Here is a 26,780-nt window from a genome sequence, read left to right on the forward strand (position 1 = left end):
GGGCGGGGCGGGGGGCGGGAACAGGGAGCAGCCGGCCGGGCTGCGTTGCTCTTTCGGGGTGGACGCGGCGTGGGGGGACTCGGTTTCCCCGTGGGTTTTCGCCCCCTTGTGTGCCCTGGGTGAGTCTTCGCGTGTGCTGCGGATGAAGCTGCTTCCCCGGGGGGTTCACCGCAGGCTTTACAGAAACATTCCTGGTACCCGTACGCTATATTGAACTGGCATATTGGAGATTAGAATGTAAATGGTATATGGAAAAATAATCAAAGCTTTATTGCAAATGCAAAGACAACAAATTGACGTTGTTTTCCACGTGGGATGGTGGTTTACTTGTATAATACCACCACGCCTGTCTGGGAAGAGCTGATTAGGTTCTAAGAGAAAGCAGTAACAAACCCAGAGTAAAATTACAAAGAAAAAAAAGTGGTCAGTGAAAACAAAAGGCCAGTGAGAATCACTGGGGTGGTATTTTATCAGGGAAAAGTGACTCCAGAACACTGGGTCATCGGTGTATGTGTATGCATGTATATCAGAAGAAGATTTATGCTTTTCTAGCAAAAGCACTGTATGGAACACAACTGTTTGGAGTTTGCTAACACTTACTCTATCCAGAGTTTCAGTGGCACTGAACATGCCCTGGATTTTAATGTCAAGTGATCCGGATTGGGTTTAGTTTTGGGGTTTTTTTCCCCTTCCCACCCCTAGAAAATATTTGAAACACATTATAAGTAATTTACTTCAGTATGTGGGAATTTGACGCGACACTATGTGTAACAGTTTGCTTGTCCATGCATCTGTAACAGAACTGGCCCTGTCACAGCAGCAGAACATGATGGAGGAGGGCAGCCGGGCCTGGTCTCATAACAGTATATTGCAGTTCCCACCTGAAGACTCCTTCTGTTAACTGCTACAGAAAGAAGTAACAAGTCTTACTAAGGACAACTTATTCTAGCAACTGTTTCTACTGAGGGTTCTGCACACTTCAGTGACAAAACTAGTAATTTGGGTACATAAAATACAGGTTTAGGCACTTTGAAAATACTTGACCCTTACGATAGTACTTTTGTGAGGAGGGCTTTCCAAATAAAAAAATAAAGCATGTTTGTATATCCTGACGTGTTCTTAAAACACTTTGAATTCCTTTTCTAAAAAAAGTTGCTATTTTTTTCAAAGAGCTTTTCACAAGAATACAGTTACTAGCGGTCTGATGAAAAGTAACTGACTCCAAAACAATTTCTTTAATTTAGATGATCACTTTTTCATTCATTCAAAGTCATTCTTCAGTTACATGTAGGTTCTATTGCTAAAAAGTTAGTGTATGTTCACTATATTCTAAATTATGTCAAATTCTAAAAGTGACATGCTTAACAGCATATTCTTTTCTCTGAAATACTACTCATGACCCCAAAAACTGGTTGAATGCCTGTCAAAATTATGGTACTTCCTAACAAAGCAACTTTTCCATCTGTTTAACCATTTTTATTCATTTTAACACTGTTTCATCACACATCACTTTTACTTGATTTCAGATAGACATAAGACAAGGTTCTGAAGACAGTATGTCAGATTCTTACTTTCCAGGTTATCTAAAAGCACTATTATTTAGAATTCTGTTTACCTTTACTTCCAGAAGCTGCAATGAAACCTTCATCTTGCAGCTAATAATATTTTTTTCATAGTCTACTAGCATCCTGTAAACTTGACTCTTCTCATGCCTTGACTTAGTGGGGTTTGATACTTTCTGTTTTGAAAACATTTCACACATACTTAGCCTGTGCTTCCCCTTAACTTTAGCCTCACAGATTATGAAGTTTTCTTTTTCAATGCAGCGTTAATATCATCAAACATATCTTATTTTCCAGATAATTCTGTTAAGGTAGTTGGCAAATGTCCAGTCTTTCTGTTTTGAAATAACCTTATAGTATCCATGAGTTGTGATACACACATTTTCTTTCTCAACAAAGAAAACACTTGCTTTCAATGAAATCCTATTTTTCCCAAAAGATCTCAAAATGCGAAATTTCTAAAAACTGCGAACAGCATATATTCACTGCAGGTGTAGGTTAGTTTTCAGAATAATGATACTTGTAGCATTTGTCCCACTTTCCCACACATGTTAATGGCTGATATTGTAGACTGACATCTTCGCTCATTTTTAACCCAAAATCATCCATCCAAATCAAAAGCTGAAAAGTCAAGAAGCTGTTTCTATCCTGACTTGATCAGAGTAGTTTTGTGTAGATTTATTAGTACATGATATCTTCTGCTGTAACATTTGCTTCTTCTGTTTTAGTCTTAATTTTAGGGAAATTAATCCCACTAATGGCTACTAGCAGCAAATTCACTGCATGTGCTGTGGCACTTGCCACACAAACCCAAAAACAGTCTTCAAACTCTTCTTCTAAGATAACAAATTGAAAGGCATTTTCCCGAAAATTGGCAATTCTTTCTGTGAGCTGATGAAGTTTCACAGCAGCCATAAAGCTGGTGACTGCAAGTACTATAAATCCACCTGCAACAAAATGAAAGAAGTATTCACCATTGTTGTCAAAACAAGACAGACATTTTGGTTGTGCTTCAGAAGGCTTTACTGCATACAGCCGTGAGCGCTATACAGAGCAGGGATAGACTTGGGCATGGCTTAAGCGCCTTCAAAATGCTTACCCTTTACTGTAGGGCCAAACGTCATACCAGCGTTTGTAATAAAGCCCTTTTATCAGTGATAACAGTGCCTAAAGACTGGCATTCGTAGCTCCTGTAAGAAGTTGACTAGACACAGTACGCCAAGATGCCACCTGACAGTTCTGATAGATGAGAATTCACCGCTAACTTCATTTTATTGACAAGTATTGAAGTCAAGTAAATACTTAGGAAGGCAAGAGAAGGAACTTTTAACATTTTGTATGAATGTGACTGGTGTAAAATACTGGTAAATTATTTTACCTGCAAGGAAGTTCCAAAGGCCTACTCCTGCTGGACCTTTAATAGCCCGGTAAGGAACTTTTATTGCGTTAAGAATGCAGAATCCAAAACTGACCAGAGAAAAGAAAATGGCCACACAGAGGAACATTATAATCATCACGTGCAGGCCTGTATTCAGCTTTTTCACCATGTGTGGGAAAACTGTCAAGGAAAAAAAATCATCTGTTCAGTGTATATTTTTTCTTGACAACAGTAAACATCACACTCTGCTGGTGCTACAAACTTTAATTATACTTAAAAAAGACTATTTTTAACAGAGGCAATTAATTCAGGTAGTTACACACATCTTAGTTCATGATGCTTTATTTGCCACTATATCAGAGAAACCAGGGATATTACACTATGTGAATAATCCTTTACGTAGGGTCTGTGAATAAGGATTCAGCCTTAATTCCTGATTTATTTATCTAGTTGTGTAATGTCTTTATCTCTGCAGCTGTATTGTCTGCTGCATTCTTTCCTGTTTCTTTTTCACCTCTGCTGTCCATACAAAACTTTTTTTAAGCTTCCCATTCCTGTCCTATGCGTTTAATCTTATACCTTTGAAGTCTGATAGTCCCAGTGTCCTTGTCCAGCCCTTGGCTGCCTACAAGTAGTATCACTCCTTTCTGTATTTTCTCATGTTACTCTTCTTTCTTTCTCTCCCTCTCTTTAATGCTGGCTACAGTGAGATCTACTCTGCTTTCATACTTCCTAATCCCACAGGTTTCCACTTTCAGATTCTCTCCTTGGTTTCTCATCTAGTGTTTATGGCCCCTTTCTGCTCTTCTGGGTATCTGGCAGTATTTTAGTTACATCTGCAGAAAGGTTGTGAAGTGTTGCAGCTGGGTGGGCCTTGGGTGAAATGCTCACGTGTTGCTCTAGGCACGAGGTCTTCCAGCAACCTGTTGCTCACCTGCCTCTAAAGAATGGCAACGTCCTCAGTTTTGTCTTCACTGAGGGAGTTACTTTGTTGGAGGGACAGATTGGCCAGCAGCAAGGAAGTGTGGAGCACCTGATTATTTAGTTTATGCAGCAGCCTTTTAGTAACAGCATCAGAAGAAATGTGAGTGGGTAATTAAGAGGTGACATGCTGACTGACAGGAAAAAGAGAAGGTGATAGAGAAGAACCCTAAAATACAAGCTGATCAAAAAGAGCCCTTTGGGTAGTGTAGCATATTTTGTGCATGTTTTGAAGCGCTAAGTGCCTAATTACTAAAAAGTTTCTAAAAAGAAGGTACATTATATTATAAACAAACAGATTGCTTCCTATGCAGCGTAACTGAGAAGAAAATCAAAAAAAGCCACTTAAAAAGTTGGCAGCAATAATTGGTAGATGTCAGGTGTACCATTTGGTCATCATGACATGACAGAATTCTAGTAGATTATGCAGAAAACATCATACTGTACAAATTCCATACAAAAATTCATGATTTGACAGTTCTACCTTTTCAGTAGCTCATTCTGCAGTTGTAGCTGGGCTTGGTATACATGGGACCTACAAAAGAGACTGACGACAAGAAGAAAGGAGGGGAGTAAATCAGAATCAAAAGTATGTATGAGAAATGGGAAGCCAGAAACTGGCTTGCTTTTTTACTGGAAGACAACTGGCAGTGTAACAAGGCACACAGAACTTAGCCTTCTTACAAACCAGTAGAGTTTTTAGAGTGGTTATAAGGATTCTCTTGCCTCTTTTCTGGGGCTCTCGGCCAAGTCCCAAAGACCTGACCAGTGAGTCTGCATGGCGGCCCATGACACATTCCAGCTGAGCTTGCGTAACTCCTGGCTTCCCCACAGCTTATTCTTGGCTCGATTCAGTTGGCAAAACATAAACATCTTCTGCCAATTTAGATGCCCTAGGGCTGCCGTAACAACCATGTGGGTCTAATGCACATGTCACACTATGTATGGGACACCTCCAGAAGCAGCAGCTGGAGGCCAGATGATACACCTTGGGGAGTGTAAAATAGCACTGGACCCCTATTATGTCAATTGAATCATGCTGTCACTGCCCCAGTTAAAAGAGAGCGTGCCAGCTGTAAGCCTACTCTAGTGAATGTTAACACAGTGAAAAGCAGTGTACCAATAACCATATAGTACTGCAACTCGGAGTTCCAAAGTGCCAGAGCTACTGCAGTACTGCAGCGTACGAGGTGCTGGTGCTCCGTCATGCTCTTTGCTGCCTGGGCAGTCCATTTACACTAACACATTCCCCGAGAAAAGTCTCCCATGTCTTGTTCCCCGGTAAGCTCAGAATGCTTGGTGATTAAGTGGACACATTCAAAACAAAAAAAAGTCAGACCCAGAACCCCCGAAGTCCGCTGACCATTGTGCAGAAGTACTTAACAGCTTTGTATACTGTTGTGATACCATTTTTAAATCAATATTGTGAAAGTATCAAACCCAACAGAGCTATTAAAATGTTTAAAAAAGAAAATCTCTGGGACACTTGTTTACCTATATGCACAATTGTGCCCACTGCACTTAATGACACAATTTTACAGTTCTAACAGGGAGAATTCTTACTAGCTTCACTGAGAGCTTTTTTTTGGTCTAAGGAGTATAGGATCATGTCCTCCAAATACATATCAACGCAGTCCACGGTGATGGTGGAACATAAGGCCTTCCTCTCAGGTTGCACAGTAATTAATCAAAAGGTTTACTGGCTGCTTTTTTCCTCATTCTCTCTGACAGGATAGGGTGAAAGAACTGGGACTGTGTTTCTGAACACCCTGAAGAGGAGCAAAGCAGAGCTGGAAGAGCTTTGACCTGATGGCCTGTCTGCCAGCCAGTCAAACCGACTAGCCAAAGCCTTTATTTGAGCATGACTGCTATGTCCATGTCATGAAGTTGCAGCTGCAGTCGGAGCTTGCACAAGACTTGGTTAGTGTAAAAGTGACTGGTCCAGATTCACCACAGCTTAACAGCTGGTCAGGCTGATCTAAGTTGAGGTTGCTCAGGTTTTCTTCTCTGTTCCCTCTGAAGTCCCACAGTCCTGCTTGCCTTCGAGTTTTTATAGTGGTGCTTGTGCAATTGTGTGGTCAGCCGTGATTTTATGGGAAACTGATTATTTTTTTTTTGGCAGGTTAATTTTTTGGCCAGCTTAAACTTCCTGAACTACCTCACCACAGCAACTACCAGAGCCATTGCAAAGGATGGGGCAGGACAGCAGGGCTAGGGAGAAGGGGAGACTGTGGGAGCTTCCGCTCATACTAATTTAAGTTGTAATGGATCTGCACACTGAACTGAAAATCTTCAATGCAAAATATCATTTTCACTACAGCACAGAATGTGTGAAAACTGGAAATCATCTGAAGTACAGACCATCTGAGTGATTTTAAGACTTCAAGAAAATCTTTGACATTAAATGAAATGCATTTTTAAGAGTTTCTACATTTTTTAAGAGTTCAGCAATATTTTTCTCTCCAAAGTTACCAGAAAAGAAGGCGAACATTTCTTCAACATGTTAACAAAGTTAGGAGTATCTGCAGTGGCAGACATCTGCATTGGGACAGCTAGGGAAATAAAGAAATATGGCCAGCTAAATAAATCTCTACTTCTTAAAGCAAAAAAAAAAAAAAAAAAAAAAAGGGTGGGTGGGTGGGGAGGAATTCAACAGAGAAAGCAAGGACAGAGACACAGAGAGACCACAGAACAACACTTTGCATAGGAAAGAGTCAGTCAAAAGGCAAGTATGATTTACAGGGTCATTTCCAAATGACTTTTACCCCCTTCATAAGACTAAAAGGAAATCCTCAATCTAGCCGTGGGGATTTTTTTTCCCATCTGGATTCCAGGATTACAGACCATAAGTGGAAGAAAAGTTAGCCTGAAAAGATAGAGATTTTACATTCACACTCAGATCTCAAACCATAAAGACCACAAGTCAGCCACAAATATAAATGTAATAAAATTAATTTGCATTCTGTAAATTCTGTAAACAAAAAGAATAGCATTTTTAAAGTTGAACTAGGCATTGAACTAACAATTCAACCAAAATTGTACTTACTTGTGAACTTGGAACGCCGTCCGCCCAACCCACACTGGCGTATTTTACCACCCTGAAAGAGTCCGTAGTAAATTTCTCCAATGAACTTGACCAGCTCTGGATCTGTGGCATTGACCAAGTCAGCTCCTGTTTTGCAAAGGATCTTGCCAGTCATCCACTTCGGGGTCCCCATTGCAACAACAATCAAGATGAAAGACACGAAACTTACTAGAGAAGCCAAAGCAAATAAAGTCTTTTTAAAACAGCCAGGCATCCTAGTGGTTTCAGGGAATCATCTCCAAGGCCTCTTTGCAGCAGTCAGGCACGTTGCGCATTTTTTTCCTCATGCTCCGAAATCCGCAAATGAATAGCAGTCATTTCAAAACACATCTCATTGTATTTTGAAGCTCCAAAAATTAATATGTAAGGTTAAAAATCAACTCAAAAATATATTCTGCTGCGACAACATCCTGAAATGGTTGCAAGTAACAGCTTCATTACACTGTAGCATGGTGATGCCTGTTTCTGCAGAAAGTAATCCTATATTGCCTGGCTAGTGTTTCATTGCAGGTTTATTTGTCTCGCTCAAATGACATCATGTTCTTTCCTGTAACCTCACGGGAAGGAAATCAGGAGCAGAACCTAGCTTTTTAGATCATTAGAACCGCGGGTAAATAGCATGTGTGCAAGGGACACAGCATTAAAAGCACGTAGTCGGGCGCCAGGCCGGCGGCGTCGTCTGGGCCGTGCGGAGAGGCCCGTCCCTCGGCGCCTGTGTCCCCGCCGCCCCGGGTTCCCAGTGTCACCGCTCCAGGGCCACCGGCACCGCGCTCTGCGGCTCGGCGCCTGTTCCCTGGGGCGCAGGGACGGCGCCCGGCACGCCGCGGCTTAACGCACGAATCCGCGGAGGTAACGCGGGGGCGCAGGGCCAGCGGCGCGGCCCGGCGCTCGGGGCTGGGGCAAGCGGCGTCACTCAAGCTACAGGTGCGATCCGGGAGCACTCCAGAGCACCGGCTGTAGTTACCGCCCCTTCTACGGTTACCGCTACTCAGGGCCTACAGAGACCTTTATAAGCGCTAATTAATTAACGCTGGCAGTATCCCTGGGGGGTAGGTAACACTAGCCCGCCCACTGCCCCAGCTGGGGAGGCAGGCCGAGCCGGTGGACACCGCTGTCGGTGTCGCCCCGAGCGAGGCCCGGCCGCCGCGGGCCGGGGGGGTCCTGAGGGAAAAGCCTCGCGGCGGCACCACGCGAGCCCCCGGGGGCGGCGGGCTGGGGCTCGGCCGAGGCAGGGACGCCCCCCGCTCCCCCTCCTGCCGGCTTCGGCACGGCCCCAGCCAAGGCAGCACTCGGGCCTGCCCCCCAGCGCCGCTGCCGCCCCCCGCCCGCCCCTCGCGGGGCAGCCCGCATGCGCAGGCGGGGCCGGCCGGGCCGCGCTGGGGCTGCAGCCGGAGCGGCGGGCGGCGAGCATGGCGGCGGCTGGCAGGGTGCTGGTGTACGGGGGCAGAGGGGCGCTGGGCTCGCAGTGCGTGCGGTACTTCAAGTCCAGGAACTGGGTAAGCGCCGGGCCGGGAGGCGGCGGGGCGGGGAGCCGCGGTCCCCGGGAGGGCGCCCGAGCGGCTGGGCAGCGTGAGGCGTTTCGGAGAGCGGGCCGGTAACGCGCCGTTCCTCTCGCTGCGGCAGTGGGTGGCCAGCATCGACCTGGCGGAGAACGAGGACGCCAGCGCCAACGTGGTGGTGGAGCCGACCGACTCCTTCCCCGAGCAGGCCGAGCAGGTGGGTCGGCGGCCGCTGCCCGGGAGGCCGGAGGCGGGCGAGGTGCTGGCGGCGCCCGCCCGGTGCCCGCCGCCGCGGTGCGGGAGGCGGGGGGGATGGGCCCGGCGGCGGGGAAGAAGCCGCCGCTGTGAGGGTGGCGAGGCCGCCGCAGTGCCACCAACCCGGAAAGCCTAGCTTCTGATCGTCGCTTCTCTTTAATTTTCTTTTGTAATTTCTTTTAATGGCGCGCGGACATGGATATGCAGAAAGGGCTCGATCTGGGGTTTTGCAGGTCCCGCACATAAGGCGGTTTTGCATTTATTTATTTTTTTTTTTTCTCCCGGTGACTTGAAAATTTGCACACCGGATCAGATGAGTATAACGAAGTTGTATAAGGACATCTTAAACTGCAACGCTTTTTTTTTTTTTCTAATGTCATGACTCTTTAAGTGTGGTGTGTGTGGCTGGATGGCATACTCGAAGCAGACCGAAAGCTTCCATGGGATCCCTAGAGAATGTGCTGGTTTTCACGAAGGTAGATATGGGAGAATTCAGGCTAGCCTAAAAACTCTGCATCATTCTCAAGAGATAGGATTTATTTTTTAAATTCTAACTTTTTAACCTGCGTCTCTCACTGGTAAGTTCAGTCACTAGCCAGTGTTTTCTTTATATCTACACAACTTTTAAGATTTTTAAAGGGTAATATGGAACCTCTACAATTTTTCAATGCTGAGCCTGTTTGAAAGCCAGTGGATTTTTTGTCTTTTGAGAGATCGATTGTTTGCTTTTCACTTTGGTGGAGAAAATTCAGAGCTAACAAATCGATTACCACCAGTGAAGTCTTATATTTGAAAGAGAAGAAGACACTGGATGTCCAAAAGTATAGAAACTCAGATTTAGGGGCCGGGCCAGACTGGAACTAGTGGTTGTAGCCTAGATATAAGCTGTAAGAAGGCTAATCTTCAATCGTACATTTCTTGCACTATCATTAGAAGTGACACCAGTGGCCCTTGTCAAACCTGGAGTTTCATTTCCCATATTAAATAGCAACATACCTGGAGAAGAACCTGTTAAAAACTAAGTTACAAATAAAAACTTTTGTTAATGATATAGGTAAGGGTCAGACTTTTCAGTCCTGCTCAAATCCATTATTTCCAGTGACATCACACACTGTATAGTCTGACTTCCATTGATCTGACTTTCATTTACAGTTATCTTTCAACACAATTATTTTGTTTTCTGTTCAAAGATCATAAATGTTAGTTTTCTGCAGCTCTTTAAACTGCCATGTGTTGTGTTATGTGGCTCCATAAAAGTAACTTTAAGGCAGTCTTGATATTTACTTTTTTCCATTATCAGTCCAGTGTTTTTGATATGGTTTTTTCTATATATTGAAGGTGACAACAGAGGTTGGAAAACTTCTTGGTGAAGAAAAGGTGGATGCGATCTTGTGTGTAGCTGGAGGATGGGCTGGAGGCAGCGCCAAAGCTAAGTGTAAGCCTTTGGTACATGTATGCTGGTTAACACATGAATGGAATCTGAGAGGAATCCTTAAAAATCATAGTGATAAATAAATCTGAGATCTTCTTTCTTCCTGAGTCCAGAAGAGGACATGAACATAACAGTACAAAGTAGCTGTCACAGTACTTCTCAGGGCTTCTCTTGAGTGTTTGTTGTTAAATTTGCAGAGCACTTAATACTTTGTGATGTATGAGTTTTCATCAGAAAAATCTTGATGGGCTTTATGAAGGTGTTAAGCATCTATGAACTAACTTTTGCCAAGGCTGATGGTCTCAGGCAAGTAACATAAGACCGTGGCTGGGTAGAAACACAATGTTGTTTCCTAATGCATTGTTTTATGCATAAAACCTCAGTTGCCTCCCGCAGTTCTCTGCGATGTTACTGTGCAATACGGTATTGGAAGGAGCTATCTAATGACCTGAGAACAAGCTACAGAAAAAAGCCTTCAGTTTAAAAAAAGCTTTTAAATATGTGATATTCAGAATGAAATCTTATTTATCCACTAGTGCAGAGATAAGAGGAAAAAATAACTTTGTGTTCTGACTGGAGTAAATCTGGTGAAATGCGTCTTTTTTTGTTCCTAGCTTCCAGTTTGGATGTTACAGACAAAGATCTCTTTTTAAAGAGAGACCATATGGAAAAGCATACAGACTTACACCACAATTGCATTATATTAGATTGTTATTAGTGTACGCCTTATTTTAAATAAGCTGATTTACTATAATCATGATTTTAAAGTAATGTTACTGGTAGGCTGGCAGGATATCTTGGCATAGGTGGTTGGCCTATGTCACAGAGTTATCTGTGCTTATTCTATATTGTGTTATGGAAGTGGTTCTTCGTGAATACTAAAATATTTGACATGGCTAGTTACTGTTTTTATTTTCCTGCGCAGGTATTGGCAATGAAAAACAATAATGAGAGTTCATATTTTCCTTTCATTTGAAGTTATTTTTGTACCTTCCCTGGTAGGCTGCCTTACCAGAGGTTGCACTCCAGTATGTAGGGGCACTGGAATGCACATGTGGTACAGTGCAGATGCATACATCTTCGATGTTTCATACCAGCCTACTACTGTCAGATATACAGATTGTTTCTTGGTTTATGAAGTAATCTGATGATAAGAAATATTTTTTTGTTGAACTCCTTTATCTCTTGAATTTTCTTCTTCTATCTGCGTACTAATGTAATGCAGCTCTCTTGCAGCCATTGAGGAAGTATGGAAAGGGACAGATCATGCTACGAAGTGAGATGGGGCTCATGTGAAAATTTTGAGATCCTTGACAGGTCGAAGCAGCCCCTACAGGAGTTTTAAGAACTTAGTTCCATTAGTTCTCCATTAATGGTTCAATCGTGTGTGTGTTTGTTGGTTTGTTTTGATTGGCTTTTTTTATTTCTGGTAGCGAGAAAGCAGATAATTGCCTAGAATATGTGCTGTAGAGCTGGGACTTGGAGCCCAAAGGGAAGGGAGATAGAGAAGATACAAATTGGTATTTCACCCAGTGTGGAAGTAGAAAATCATAGCAAGCGTGTTTTCATAGTCCTGTTCCATTGTGCTGTTGCACTCTGACAGTAAGGAAATTGGTTATAAGTCTTGTATCTTTGAGTTAACTTCAGTAATTCTCTTTGTATTCAGCTTTATACAATAACTGTGATCTGATGTGGAAGCAGAGTGTTTGGACGTCAACTATTTCCAGCCACCTAGCCACAAAACACCTGAAAGAAGGCGGCCTGTTGACTTTGACAGGAGCTCAGGCTGCTTTATCTGGAACCCCAGGTAAAATGCAAAATGCAGCATGGTAAGTGCTGGGACATCAGCAGTTACAGCTTTCTGTTTGTCTGAGCGTTCTTGTTTGTGAAGCAACAGTTTCATTCCCCAATTTCTTGACATCTAGTACAAATGGAAAATTGCTCCTGAAACACTGAAGTAGAGTGTAATTTTACATGTAGGAATACTTAATCTCTTGAAGCTGGAGTGCAAACAGGTAGAATTGGTATGTAATTTGACATGCATTGCTGAAATGTACTTGGCTAATACATGATACAGTATAAAAAAAGTTGAGAAAATAATGAAGAATAGAAGCACACAGTGAGCTGGAAGTATGGTGCTTAAAGTTAAATCTCCATATTTGTGTTCTGAAAGTCCTTAATTGTTCGATTTTTCCCTTAGTGATGACTCGGCTGATTCTGTTAACTGTGCTTGTCCTGTTCCAGTCTACATTTGCTGCAGACATAGATAAGCTTGTTGACCTTTGGCTTTGTCCTCCACTAGCTATTTAATATGGACTTGATTTTTGTATTTTCTTGATTTGAGTTTAATATGAATTGAGTTCTTTCATCTTGCTCCTTGCCATGTCGGTCTGCATGGAGGAAGAAATGTGGAGCAATTTAAAATAAAATAAAAATGCACTGACACACAAGCCCACAGGCATGGAGAGGAAAGCTTTTGAGGCAAATACTCTTATTTCTCAATCTTTTATTAGTGACTTCAGCAATATTTTGATGAAACATAGGTACTAAAACTTCTAAAACATACAACATTTATGAATATTCCTGAAAGCTGTCTCTAAAGCTGTTCAGGAAAAAAATGCTCTATTTTCTAGTTAATGATTTATTTTCTGTGTTTACAGCTGCATCTGGCATAGTCCAAAGATAAAAGGCTTCTTTTATGAGAATAAGCAGAGGAATAATTTACTGTGTACTACTGACTGACCATACACAAATGAAAAAATGTGAACTCTGTCAAGCTTTCATGGTTTTTTGTCTAGGTGGTTTTGGGAGGTAGGGACCACAACACAGGAATCGGTGATTTGCTTTCATGTTTTGAACTGGTTGGTTTCAACTAGTCTGGATTTTTCTAAACAAACCACAGCATTGCTTTGGGCAAACACATGCAACATATTAACATCAGGAAGAATTGTGAAAGGATTGTTACTCAACTTGCACAAATACGACTTGTTAGGCTTGTTACTACTAGCTGTTATGGAGGGAACAATCTTTTTCTTGTTTGCTGTTAGTGATGGTTTTTTTTTCTTTTTTCAATTTCCCATGTGAAAATGTTGACTCGCATAGTGCAAACTGAAAAATCCTGAGTTATATGAACAGTTACAGAAGCAGTCTGATAGTGATGGCTAAGAAATATAGAAGCATGAAAACATTTAAGAAGACTTGGAATGTTTAGTTTGGATGACATGAGGCAAATATGATAGAGATGCAAGTATTTTTATTGTAATAGTAATTACAATTAGCTACTGCTACCCATGATTCCTCCTAATAAAAATCAATGTTATACAACGTGTCTAATTCAATATAATGGAAACACTTCTACAGTGCAAAATTACCTTTGTAACTTTAATACAAAATACTTTCTCAGGAACATTGGAAAGGGGTTGTGTAGTTATACAGATGGCTAGAAAGGCATCCTGTTGTAGTAGACAAAATACACATTAAGGACATAAGAAAATGTAATTGTATCTGGACTGCTTGGCACATGGGTACCATGAGACATCTCCGACCTGTAGCACTGATGTCTAGATCTTGTACCTGACCAGTGTGCCTTCTGCTCTCGTTCCTGTTGCTCTTACAGTGCTAAATGCTGTCTGCCTAGAATGCACCAGGGTTCAGGAAGAAGTTTGCTTTACCTGCAGGTTGTTCAGTAACTTCCTATTATGAGGATGTTTTTGTGGTTTTCTCCAAAGTGCCTGTCCGACTTGAGGTGCTGACCAAGTGAATTGCAGTTCTCAAGAAAACTGAGCTGAATCCGCTTGGGTGCAAACTTGCAAATACCTTAGTCATACAATTAAAATTAATGGATGATTACTTTATTAAAGTCTGTGAGCATCTTCATACTTACTGTATTAGATCAGTAAGGTTAGTCCCATAGGTCGCATCCTCCAGGGTATATTTGGATACGTTAACTAAACATACTTTACTCGGTAAGCTGCTTATTTCTGTAGTGCTGAGTAAATGTGAGTTCTGTGATAGTTCCTGGCTTTTTATTTTTTTTTTCTTTCTTCTTTTCTTTTTAATATGTGTATTTTGATGTGTTTTAAATGTCTGATTCTGTTCTGGCTGTAGTATGTGGTCTTAATATTCCATCAAACAATCAGAGTTTGTTGTACTATTGATGATACCGAGAACTGTTTCAGTTGTGCTCTAATTTGCCTGTTTTTAATTGTTAGGGATGATTGGCTACGGCATGGCCAAAGGAGCAGTGCATCAGCTTTGTCAGAGTTTAGCTGGTGCCAATAGTGGCTTGCCATCTGGGTCTGCTGCTGTTGCCATTTTACCGTAAGTGTTTGCATAGTTGCCTCTGCCTGTGTTGTTTGTTTTAATTACTGCTGTAACCTCGAGTCACGTGGATATGCTTACGGTGTCCTGCTCACAGTACACAAACATTGCTTCTCAGACCTACTTACGGTTTCATAGAGAAAGGAGGCATCTTGAACGTATGAACAAAATTATATGGAAGTCACTCTGAAAATGCTGAAGATCTCTTCCTTTCCTTTGCAAAACAGTAGTGGCTGTTAGGATTAGAATTTGATTCACTTTCAACCAATGCAACTGTAGCCATGCATTAATGTGTGCATTGTTGTAGGGTTTTTTTCTGTATAGACAAAGCTGTGAAAATGAAATGAGCTGTTCAGCATGGATTTATATTTAGCTGTGTGGTCATAGTAAAGCAAAAGATTACTTGATGAGTTTTGACTTAATGATACTTAATGAGGTGGTGCATATCTATGCTTGATCAGTAAAATTAGGTCAGTTTGAGCATATGTGAAAGGTTTCGTGTGTATTTACTTGTCACAGCTTGCTTTATGATGAGGAAAGCTAGTAAAAAGTGGACAGCCTAGTAGGTCTTTGCTATGTCTAAATTTACCAGTTCTGCTGCAAAAATTAAAAGTATTTTTCCTGCCAGGTCTGTATCTAGTTCTGGACCCAAAAATTAAGACTGAAGAATTCTGTATAGGGATTTAGAACTCTACCTGAATTCTCCCTCCTTTGTCTTCCTTATATACATGCTCTTATGCACATCTTTTCAGGTCAGAGAGCAACAGCCTTAAAAGGGTTTGGATAATTTGGCACCGCCTTCTACAGGGCTTTGCAAACAGGCAGACACAAAGATCACTGGACTTTTGGGCATTCTGCGCTTGCCTAGCTCTCATGCAAAACTGCTCTTGAGTGAATTTTTGAGAGAGTAATTGTACCTTGGATTGCCATCAGCATCTCAGTAAGGGAGTTGTGGAAAGTTCTCCCCTTAACATCGTTGTATGTAGTGTAAATATGTATCATCAAAGTCAGAACTTCCTGTGCTTGTGCACTTTAATGTCTGCAATTGCAGCTGGTGTGAGACTTTGAAAGCATGGATGCTGTGCATGTGTGCTGTGCAGTACGGGCAAACAATCATATTACTGCCATTCCCTGTTTATATGAGAGACTGGAAGGGACCTGTGGGCTAAGTGATTGCCCTAATGGGCTGGATGTCATCAGTGAGCCAGGAAGGTGAGGGGCTGTAGGTTGGAGCGTTTTTGATACTTATTGAAACTGATGGCTGTATAGCACGTGGAGGATGCAAAGGAAATCTGTGCCATGTGGTATACAAGTCAAGCATATTTTACAGCAGTGAATAGAAGCAGGTGGTGCTTATCAGAAACATGATGTACAAATAAAAGGCTTATCTTTTTTTAATCACAGGGTTACCTTAGATACACCAGCAAACAGGAAATCAATGCCTGGTGCAGATTTCAGCTCCTGGACATCCTTAGAATTCATTGCTGAGTGAGTATCTGTTGAGCAATTCTTCACTGTCACTCTTGCTGCTGCATCTTACTGCACATTCTTTCTAAATAGCTGTCTTAGATTTGGGTGGGTTTTTTCCCTGTCATCTCCTCATTGTGTATGTTTCTAAATCATGTTGGGTGTATTGCACAGGCTTCCTAACTGGAGAAAATTAGCCCAACTCAATCAGCTTCAGCATCTCTACACCAGTTATTCTGACAAGGGAGATAGCTGTAAGCACTTGGAAGCCAGAGAATCTCATAAAGCCTGTAGACAAACTAAATTGTAGACAGCAGTTGCAGGAGACAGAATGGCTTAAAGGTAAACTGCAAATACGCATGTAAACTTTGGGATTTTTTTTCTTTTAAAAACTCTTTACTGCCTGCTTTATGGTGTGTTAGTTCACTTCTCTCAGCTGTCAAAATTCCTGCTGTTTAGAGAAACTTAGTCAAGATTTTTTTTTTTGTTTTCAATCATCTACAAAGGCTTGTCCTAAATGATGTTGCAAAATGCTGAAATTTCAACTGTAGCTTATGTAACAGTAGGCTGAGATTTTAAGGCTTGCTGTTTCTCATTCCTCTCCGTTAGAGAAGTTACAGCATAAGTACTGCTTTCTGTGATGTGATGGGGCAAAGATTCTCCTGTGGCTGAGCTGTCAAAAGGAATAATACAAGGACACAACTGTCTTGCCTCTTTGAGGAAAACCAGAGATGAATCTATGTTCATATATTGTCAAGGGCTTTACTCTTATGCATTTTTAAAGTCTTTTAGAACTGACACTGAAATTATATTACCTATTGCTAATTGTTCAGAGAAGACTTTAGTTCTGACATTGGATTTTTTTTTTTTAGGATTTTTAAGTTGAGTGTCAGAGTGGGGAATGGTTTATGTTGCAAGAAGCCTGTGCAGCTGTTTGATGTGGCTCTTTAAAAGGGCCCCATAAATTGAATTTAGTTGGCCTAAAAACATTCAAAAAAAGATCTTCAATTTATTCTGCTCCAGAGTCTGCTTAGCCAGATACCATGGTTTTACAAATTCATTTTTTAAAATTTAAATTTTAAGTATTTTTTCCTTATGGAAGAATTAGGTTAATTAGTTTGTTTTGTTTCTTGGGTTCTAATTCCCAACTTCAAATCCAGCCTTGAAAACTGAAAATCTCACTGGCTGTGGAAGAAAAACATCTGATGTTAAGTGTTGGTAACATCTGCATCTTGGGAAGGATGCAGGAAATCTTTTTCTGTATGCCACTTGAATTTTGTGCCCTGGAAACAGCTGTGTCAGCAGCTGCCATGTTGGAATGTACTGATACATCTGCAATACTGGAAAGGTTAATGGACCTGAGAAATACACTGCACTTCCTGTAGTATATTTTGAGTAAGAAGTTTGTATTACGTTTTGGTAAAGAGTGTTCTGGTGTGCTACCCAGAAAAAGCCCATCTTAATTGGCACTATTTTGGATGTCTTAAGGCTTTGTGCTTCTGCTGGGCAGCTTTCACAGCTCGATATAATGGGTTTAGCAACTCTGTTTAGCCATAAATCTGTGTTTCTGGTATGTACTTTAAAGGCAACTTAAGTAGCTTCTCCTTCCCCTTTTCAAATATTTTTTTTTTTTAACTTGGGGGGTGGGGGGGGACGCTTGCCACTTTGGCTTGCCACTTCGACATTTTAAGCTCCTGGCCTTTTCCTTTGAGATGTTCTGAAAATCCTGTGTGTGCGCACTGTAAAGCCCTACAGATTTCTCTGAGCCTCTGTCCAGCTCTGAGGGTCTGAATCCAGTAATCGCATCACTAGTTTACAACATACATAGAAATCACTAGAGGGGGCTGTAGGAAAAGGAGAAGTAATAGTCTTTTATGCTTCCTGTCAATATACCCGACAGTAGTATTTACTTTTCCCCTTCTCCTCACTCTGTTTTATCCATTTATTTTAAAACAGAACCTTTTACAACTGGATAACAGGGAAGAATCGACCAAACTCGGGGAGTCTTATCCAGGTGATAACTACAGGAGGGAAGACTGAACTCGTTGCAGCAGCACATCTTTGATGTCAGTCACTTGAGCTGGTGGAGCTTTAGCAAAGGAGAAGCTATGGAAAATCTGTGCCAGTATAATTTGGATGGTCTTCTGTATCCAGTAATTGTAGTTATGTCACTAATGGAACCAAATTTCAAGTAATATTTCTGTGCTGTCTGTTTTGAGCTATCAGCATTTATTTACCAACAAGTATCGCGTATTTGTCTCTAAATGAAAGTTGCCACTTCTGAGCATTTTATGTTGACTTACCTGTTTTGTCTGAAATGGGAATTGTGCTTAATTATGTTATGTAATAACATAAGGGTTGGATTTTTTTCTCATAAGTGTTTCTGGCAACTTACTGTGAATCTTTCAGTGGTCTGCCTTTTTCTGTCTGAGAACATAACCCTGCCTCTGCATATTATGTTGGCTGTAATTATAGGAAACACTGCAGCCATATATAACGTCCTAGTCTTGTAACATTTTTCTTGTCAAGTTCCACTTGAGTTAATGGAACTGTATAGAGATTACTCATGTGAGAAGGAGTTCCTAATCTGCCTTACAGTTTATAAGCTGCTATCAGGCCTACAGTTGTAAGATAAAAGATTTGTTCTGTCAGATGGCTAGGATGTCTTTGCGTTGGTCTTGACAGTTCTTTACCTTTTCAAAAAGCAAAGTGATGTAAAGAAGTACTAGCGTACATACACTTCTGTTGGAATACGGAATTTTTGTGCTAAATAAACATATATTGTTTTACGTACTGAGCTGTCTCCATCGTTGTAACCCAAATATCTGGATAACATTTTAATCTGTTTAATTGAACTTGCAGTTCAGTTATGGCAAAGGACTTAATTTTCTTACTTCCTTCTGATAATGCTGCATAAAATACATTTCTGTGGTAGCAAAACGGCTACTAGCTGTGCATACAGGCAGGCAGGTCTTCCGCTGGAGAAAATGTTTTCTTTAATCCAGCTATGTTACATTGAAAATACAGTTTGGTTACAGAGTGAAAGCATCGTCTACTCTGAGCATAGACTTACATGGAATCAATTCTGTCAGGTTTTTTTAACATCTTGAAAACAATTGAATATGCAAAGTAACGTATGTTCTCTCCATGCACTACTACTATTAACTTCAGGGTTTTGTTGGGGAAGGATTTACTATCATGGGTCAGGAAACTTTTCCCTTCTTCCCACTAGGAAAGGTTCATATGGCCCGTGTCAATTTCACCATGGTTGTACAGCTGCATGATTGCCTTCTTTGATGTGACTGTCCCTTTGCTTCTTTTCAGTTGCTGAATACAAAGGTGTAGAGGGAGGTCTATGTCCTGTCAAACCAGTCAAGAACTGTCAATTTATGAAGCTGCTCTTGACTTTTCAGCCATCTTCTTCGACCAGCAATTTCTACAGGCTGAGAGTGTAGACAAAAACTGCAAGGCACTGATGAAGAATGAAACACGGTGTTGATAATTCTGGAGAAGGGGAGAACTGTTGTACTACAAGCTTGCATGATTTGAAGACTTCCCTCTGCCAAGCTAGCTGAACTTCCAAGTTGCTTTCAGGTTGCTGTGTTGTCGTGCAAACATTTACTGAATTGTCTCAGAAGTCCCTGAAGAGCACATCAAACGACTGGTGAAGGGAGTGCAGCTGGCATCCCAGGTGTACAGTTACACAGCTCTGTGGGAGCACAGGGCCGAGGACCTAGCAGGGATATTTTTGCAGAACTTGCTGTGGCGGAAGATGGTAACACAGCAGATAGGACTAAGATGGGCAGAGAATTTTTTTTATTTGCCAAGGGCTGCAGGGGCTTTTCAGGCATTTTTTTGTAGAAATGTGCACATACCTTAATGTTATTATTAATAACCTAGTGAAAAAGGCAAATGGCTGGTCACTGGTCACGTGGAATTAAGTTGAAGGTTGTAACTTACCAACCCTGAGCTTATATGGGAGGAAAGAGGGAAACCAGGTCTTTTTGATAGAGAACAAAAGGCCAGAAAGGCCAGAAAAAGACAACGAGGTGTGATCCACACACTTCAGAAGCTAGATTGATTCTGTCCTGTCTGGAAACACCTGATGGTCCCGGTAGGAAAACCTGAGGCAAATCTGTAATTCTGACCTAGATGCTTCAGGTATGTGCCAATCGGAGAGAGAGCCTCGGAAACAGGGGACGTCTACAGTATGCTAAGGAGAGGGTTGCTAAGCTTGTGGAGACCTGACCTGGTTAGTTGTCTCCTCCATGCCATATTGCATGAATGTACTGGTGCAGGTCTAGAAGCAGAACAGCTGTGTGGGGACAGTATTGAACATGAAGCAGTGTCAGCAGTCACTCTGTGGTGCTGTATGTGTGCAGTTCTAGCTCCAGTGCCAGTTCAAGGCCTCACAGGGGTCTGCTGTGCATACGCTGGCTGCTGCTCTCACCCAGCTGATTAAACGAAATGTTTATTGTAAGACAGAGTAGCTGTATAAACTTATGAGATGGAAGAAACCCATGTCAAATGGACATGTCCTCAACTGAGCTTTACTTCTTCCAGTCTTGCTTGAACGGGGAAGAGTGGTACAATGTATGAGCAATTTCTCCATTCCATGAAAGGTGCCTGTCCTGGTGTCCTTGTTCAACTTCTACCGGTGTCCCCTAGATAAGAAGTGGGAATATAGCTGTTGGAAACAGTAATATGTTGACTGTAGCAATGTAAGAGTGGTGAAACATGCTTACTGTGAAACACTGAATAGTGTTAAAACATAATTGTGAATGGAAGACCTGACTGGATTACTAAATTTTGTCAATTGCAGGTATGAGCAGAGAGATACAAAAATGGCACTGCTGAAGCTTCAGAGTGAGAACAAAGGTGTTGATGAGTATGTGTCAAGCTTGCTGCTAGAGGTGAGAGATTTAATCTGGGGAGTTTGATGGAAAAGAGGCTTTATGTGATTGGTTTCATTCTGCATCTCTACAAACTTCATTCCACTTGAGTAATTGTCTAGGTAAAAAAGCCATCCTGACACTGCAGTCTGGGCTGCCTGGCTCCTTTAGCAGGCTCAGAGATCTGTTGGTGCTGCAATGAGGAGAGGTGCACTCTGTGGGAACTGCCGGGCGTTCATCCATTGTAAACACACAGACACAATCGGAGACTGCAGGTCCGTTGTGAAGATTTTCAGAGACTCACAGGCTGGTTTGGGTTGGAAGGCACCTTGGAAGATCATGAAGTGCAGCCCCCCTGCCATGGGCAGGGGCACCTCAATGCTTCTTACAGAAATACAATACCTGAAGAATTTCCACTCTAGCGTTGCTGAGAGCCCCTGAATTGTTTAGCATATTTTATTATTTATATGACGCCATCAACAACAATATAATTCTGCAGCAGTAAGAAGTTTATCCTCTACTAATTGGAGTGCAATATTTATTAATTTAGTATATTTTAAGCAGCTGAATTTATCAGGATTTTTATTTAGGACTGTACAACTGATGCCATACTGAAAAACTGACATGCACAGAGGCAATTTGGTAAGGCACTTTTCTATACGACCTTCTTTCAAAGATGCATACTACTGTGTGCTAAAGAAAGGGATTGGTGAGGTCTGGGGAAAAATAAATCGTGGAACGCAGATCAGTCCTGCTCTTACTCTCTAACCCATTTGTGCTTAGCATTCTGGTTTTTACAGGTGTAGTAGTCTACGCCTTGTTCTTAGAAAAGGGATGTTTCCAGACCTGAGCCAATGTGCCTTTGAAAAGGTGATGCAATTGCATGGTACATCCATGCACCTGTAGATACAAATACCCCAAACTGGGGCAGCTCTTTCATGTGGCATCAGATACAAATGTGCAGAGGCAATACATGGCTTTGCCAGAATGCCATGGCAGTCTGTTCTGTATGAATATATTTTTCTCCCACAGATTTAGAAAAAGTAGATTTTAATCAAGCACAAGTAAGTATAAAAGAGACTTGTGCAGTAGAGTATCAGTATTATCACTACAAATCCAAAGACCTCTGAGTACTGGGCAAGAAGCTGGTTTTGCCATTTCAGGTATGAGTGGGTGAGAACCTGAGCTGCTCTTTGGACTGAGGTCGCCATCCTGCAAATCCTGACCCATGGACAGTCCTGTTGCTTTGCAGGACCTGTGTTTTATTGCAGGACTGAGTCTGAAATGTTTTCAGACTTCACTGTGAAGTGAAAAATCACATATTTTACCAACAGATTTAATTAGTTTTTCAAAGTTATATTTTTATGGGAAAATTAGTTTTCTACCAGTTGGCTAATAACAATTGCCACAAAATGAAGGTTTAAAATCATGTTCTGCACATTCAGCAGTTGCAGTTCTACATTAACCCAAAATTGCACTTTGAAACGTTTTGTTGAAATAACTCATTATGTTTAACAAGCACAGTCTTTTTTATAGTGGAATGAAAACCACCACCACAACAAAAAATAATGTTTATAATCGTGTTTCTTCGTCATTGTATTGGCTCACTGGAGGAAAACAGATGGGGAGATGCTTCAGACTAACCCTTGTAGTGTTGAACAAGGTGAGAAGTAGGCAGACATCTGAAAAGCATTACAGAAGTCAATAGAAAATGTCACTTGAGATTTATATCCCCCTCTGACACTCTCGTTCTTGCACTTCCTGAAACACCATGCTCTAAAGGATTTGCTTTAAAAATCCTGCCAGTCTCAACACTGTCTGCGAGGACTCTCCGGGGATATCATCGCAGACTCCCACATCGGAGTTGAGGCTGCCAGCAGAGGGCAGAGACTTCCAACGCATCGGGGCGATTTCTCTACCGCTAGGAATACCGAACTGTTCTTTTTGGCAGAAAGGATTTCAGTTGTGCCCCAGCCTCTGCTGAGAGGCTCATTCTCCCTTCTTGTCTTCTTGCCCGCAATCCAACCATTCTGGCCTTTCTTACACCAAGCACACGCAGCCTGTTACGTATACCACTTCCAGAAACTGTTCCATCTGTTTCAAACAACACAAAAAAGCAACAACAAACCCAAGAAACAACAGTACACACACACAAAACCAGCAAAAAAAAGAAGTGAAGGTAGTCCCACAGCAGTGTGTAGCATTACGTGTTATCAGCCAGTGGATTGTCAATCAATATTCTGTGACACTGCTTTTAAGGGCTTGGACACAATAGGAAGAGAAACAGGTTATTTAACTTCTGTGTTGTACATAAAGATTATAAGAATTTCCTAACCCGACCAAAAGAACCGGCATCTGTTAAGACCAGACTGGTATTAAGAAAGAGATGGGATTTGGAGACATAAAAATTAATTGCTATGGAGTTTGGAATGTGAAAGTTTAAACTCCTTTGGCTGTGAAATGAAGGAATTAAAAAATTGTGTTATTTAGAAGGGGACAAAAAGTAGCAAGCCATATGATTGTCATTTCTGTAGTTTAATGTTCATTATCCAGTGCCTCCTGTAGATATGAACTACACCACTAATCACAGTATTTTCCTTGCATGAACTTCCTCTTAAATACTGTTATTGAGTACATATTAGGACAGTCTTACAAATGGAAAGTATAGAAAAACCTTAAGATTAGAGCCCCTGGTTTCTGTTCCTGCTTTGGCTACTGGTCTGCTGGAAGACTGAATACATTTCTGCATTTATGCCTCATATTCCAAATATGTATGAGACTATTTTAAAGTGCTTTGAGATCTACTGATGAAAATCAGAACACGTGAATGAAATACAATTATCTATCTGTGAGTGCAATAATAGAAGCCCAGAATACCTCTTTCATCATTGGTCTCATTGAAATTAATGTAAAATTGTGACTACAAACCAAACTGGTATCACTTTGCTACCAGTCATATTCAGTGATTTGCAAAAAAAATACTGTGCCAAAGGTTACCTCAGCCAAGTAATCTGGACATCACTTATGTGTATATCTGGTGGTACGTAGTGGTATTTTCTATCCAGCACAACAGGCATTAGGTTTTTTGAGACTATCACAGCTGGAATTTAAAAATACAATGCTGTTTTTAAGTTTGAACAAACAATTACTCTTTCTGCCAGCGTTTCCTTATATCTTAGTGAGACAGGGCTGAGGACATAATGGGCCCCCATGTTAGATTCTGGATCCACATGAGTTGGTGTGACAGTTAGCTTTTTTATTTAAGCCCATACACAAACATCACCTGGAAGAAAAGAATCTCTTTGACCCCCAAGAAGGTACTTTTTCTGAATTACTAAGGTCCTTCTCATATGCCCAGACTCGCATATTTTTCTCCATCCTCCAGGTGAAGACTGACCAGACTTTTAAAATGCCAGCTGCTAGTTATCAAAACCAGTGCATGGTGTCTCGGCCAGCAGGGCGCAGCTGTGCATGTCTGAAGTATGTGCCTCGTGTATCATCTTGCACTAATCAAATGAACCAGTCCATAATCCAACTGTTAGTGACCTGCTTTATCCACATGACCTGATAAATAGCTTTAACACAACCAATCTTTGTGAATAACAAATTTTGTTTCTCCTTACAACCACATCCCCCTTCCCCCAAAACTTCCTGTTTGCAAATTTAGGCCTATCTTCAACCAAAGTGTTACCCTGCAAACCTTTACACCATCTGTATAGCTAGCACGTAGGGGAACCATGCTATTAACAATGTGAGGCTACGGAGACGTGTAGAAACATGTATACTCCCCCCTCCCCTGCTCAATTTTGCTTATTTTCCCTGTGGATTACAGTCTCAGCCCAAATTTGCCCAGAGAGGTGCCAGGCAGTGTAGGAGGTTGAGGCGCTGTGTGCCTAATGGTCTTCTGCTCCACTTTGCCTGCTGGTTTTCCTACTGCTTTGTGCCTTGGTGCCCCTGCCCTGCTGTGGGACAGCCCTGAGGGGACCACAGCCACTGCCCCACCGTGGGGTGTCCCTGGTCCCCTCAGGGGCACCCCACAGGCAGCAGCCCCCTCCATAAAAGCACATACCCCCTTTGGGTATGCAACAACTCCCCTGGGAGTGTCCCCAAGCTGCTACTGGCATCTTTTTTAAATAAGTTTTGGCTGGGGCACGCTGTGCGTCCCAGAGGTGCCAGGTTTTGGTGCAGGATGGGTTTGTCCCCACAGGTGCCTGGGCTGGAAGGAGCCAGCAGTGACAGGCCCAGGGCAGCTCCCGGCTGCCTCCCTGCCTCCCTGGCTCCCAGGGCGAGCAGGGGAAAATATGTCAGGCTGAGGGTCAGGAAAGGATCAGCTTGGTAGGGAAAAAGAGTTAAAAAGTTTGTGTATAGCTTTTGCCACCTTGCCGTGGGGCAGGTTGAAAGGTTTGTCTGATGTGACTGCAGGCATGCACCATGTTCCTGCTGCAGAGGGGTTTTGCCTTCGTTGTGCTGGTAGAGAAAAAGAGCGTTAAATCTTTCTTCACTTACGTATGCTTAGCATACAGACACCATGAGCGCTGTAGAAAAAAGCATGAAGATCGTGTGCAAGATATATGGGGGCGGGAAAGATGTTATTCGTGATGTAAGAACTGTTTAGCTGGCATGCAGTCATGTATTTGCTTAAAATGTTTTTTCCTTGGTGTTTGCTAGGAAAGGCCAAGTGGCATTTGCCCTTCTAGTCATCAGGCAGTATAAACACTGTCTGAAGGGACGAGGACAGGCCACTGGCCTGCGCTGCCGGCGGCACGCCGGGCACATGGGCACAGGGCGGCCCCACAGCATACCCAGGCACGAGGCTTCTGCTGCGGCAGGTCACCAGGACCGTGCAAAGCCACAGGGGTGGATAAAAGTATCTTTCAGACAAAAAGAGTTGACTTCTCAGACAAGGTAATCCTTAATTCTTTCCTGGGTGTCTGATACTTTTTGAAGTAGTTTAAAATTGGAGCAAAACAGGAATTGGTGCTTTTGAAGCGCCCACTGTTCATTTCAAGTGGGGGCTGGATTTACATATTAACATCTTCGCCTTAACCCTTGCATTTTTAGGTAGTAACTTGCCAAAACCACTTGATTTCAGATGAGGGGCCACACCTGTTTTTGTAAGGTCTGGGTTTGCAGTTGTTAAGTGGTTTAAGTCAATACTTTCTATTCAGAAAGAGAGAGTAGGTGCATCTGTTGTTACATGCATCTGCTACAACAAAATTAGGTGGGTAAGCACCTTCAGGATTAAGGCTTTCTAAAAGCTGTAGCAAATGTGAGTTACATTCCGTCATTTAATGCATTAATTTCACCTGAACTATAGTCAACAGGGAACAGATGAAAACGGAGCAATTGCCTTGTATACAGCTGCATTTTGTGGTTTTCATGCAGAGACTCTGAATGCAGCTAAACATGTCATGATTAGGAAAAGTCTTAATGTTTAGGGTTTTTTTCCTAGAATGATTTTTCACTGAGGGTGGTATTTACAGGGTAATTTTGAAGTTCAGCAGGAAAAAAGGGGAATTGATCTTAAGTAGTTCTATTTCACTTACTCATTGTTAAACTTATTATTCTTGTCCTATTAATTTTTTTGAGATCTCAATCAAAAACACTTTATGTGAGGCATGATTCTAGCCACTGTGATTATAGGTTGCTTTGGATTGCCGAGCAAAGTGGAACTGTTAACAGGAGAGGGTCTGTGGCATGGGTGAACCCATGCTAGAGCTTTAGAACACGGTTTATTCTAATGAAGAACAAGTGGGAACAAAACAAGTAGAGCATGATGATGATACTGAAGACTGGGATAAAAAAGATGAGTGAAATGAGAAGAGCAAACATGGACATGAGGAAGAGGGGGCTTACTCTTCAAATTAAGTTAAAAATACTAGCCCAGAACACCAGTGTACGGCAAGAAG

At 42.0% G+C, this 26,780-nt stretch overlaps 2 protein-coding genes and 1 long non-coding RNA gene across 4 annotated transcripts; 2 read left to right on the top strand and 1 right to left on the bottom strand.

The window, feature by feature from the left end:
- The first annotated feature begins 29 nt into the window (after window positions 1–29).
- LOC119153325 lies at window positions 30–6,548 on the top strand. Its single transcript, XR_005106114.1, has 3 exons — window positions 30–119; window positions 5,653–5,841; window positions 6,044–6,548. It is a non-coding gene; the product is annotated as an uncharacterized LOC119153325 (long non-coding RNA).
- On the bottom strand, window positions 1,455–7,768 carry CLRN2 (clarin 2). 2 transcript variants are annotated; one of them, XM_037399617.1, is made up of 3 exons: window positions 6,968–7,768; window positions 2,941–3,120; window positions 1,455–2,509 (listed from the first exon to the last, which is right to left on the bottom strand). In XM_037399617.1, the coding sequence occupies exons 1-3, from the start codon at window positions 7,218–7,220 to the stop codon at window positions 2,244–2,246; spliced, it is 699 nt and encodes a 232-aa protein (XP_037255514.1). In that variant the 5' UTR covers window positions 7,221–7,768; the 3' UTR covers window positions 1,455–2,243. The 2 variants fall into 2 exon arrangements, 1 of the variants encoding a protein (XP_037255514.1); XR_005106113.1 differs by lacking the exon at window positions 1,455–2,509 and adding an exon at window positions 4,406–4,468 and having other exon boundaries at window positions 3,009–3,120; window positions 6,968–7,076.
- A 598-nt stretch (window positions 7,769–8,366) lies between these two features.
- QDPR (quinoid dihydropteridine reductase) lies at window positions 8,367–18,772 on the top strand. The gene is made up of 7 exons (XM_037399603.1): window positions 8,367–8,502; window positions 8,630–8,722; window positions 10,099–10,195; window positions 11,859–11,999; window positions 14,404–14,512; window positions 15,917–16,000; window positions 17,936–18,772. Exons 1-7 carry the CDS (start codon window positions 8,416–8,418, stop codon window positions 18,042–18,044), a joined length of 720 nt encoding a protein of 239 aa, XP_037255500.1. The 5' UTR covers window positions 8,367–8,415; the 3' UTR covers window positions 18,045–18,772.
- Window positions 18,773–26,780: the final 8,008 nt, after the last annotated feature.

Source organism: Falco rusticolus, chromosome 1 (assembly GCF_015220075.1).
Source record: "Falco rusticolus isolate bFalRus1 chromosome 1, bFalRus1.pri, whole genome shotgun sequence".
NCBI lineage: Eukaryota > Metazoa > Chordata > Aves > Falconiformes > Falconidae > Falco > Falco rusticolus.

Coding starts and splice junctions, on each gene's coding strand:
- CLRN2 (XM_037399617.1), bottom strand. CDS start 7,220: ATGCCTGGCTGTTTTAAAAAGACTTTATTTGCTTTGGCTTCTCTAGTA. Junction 3,121..6,967: donor ACGGCGTTCCAAGTTCACAA/GTAAGTACAATT, acceptor TTTCCTTGACAG/TTTTCCCACACATGGTGAAA. Junction 2,510..2,940: donor CCTTTGGAACTTCCTTGCAG/GTAAAATAATTT, acceptor ATTTTGTTGCAG/GTGGATTTATAGTACTTGCA.
- QDPR (XM_037399603.1), top strand. CDS start 8,416: ATGGCGGCGGCTGGCAGGGTGCTGGTGTACGGGGGCAGAGGGGCGCTG. Junction 8,503..8,629: donor ACTTCAAGTCCAGGAACTGG/GTAAGCGCCGGG, acceptor TCGCTGCGGCAG/TGGGTGGCCAGCATCGACCT. Junction 8,723..10,098: donor TCCCCGAGCAGGCCGAGCAG/GTGGGTCGGCGG, acceptor TATATATTGAAG/GTGACAACAGAGGTTGGAAA.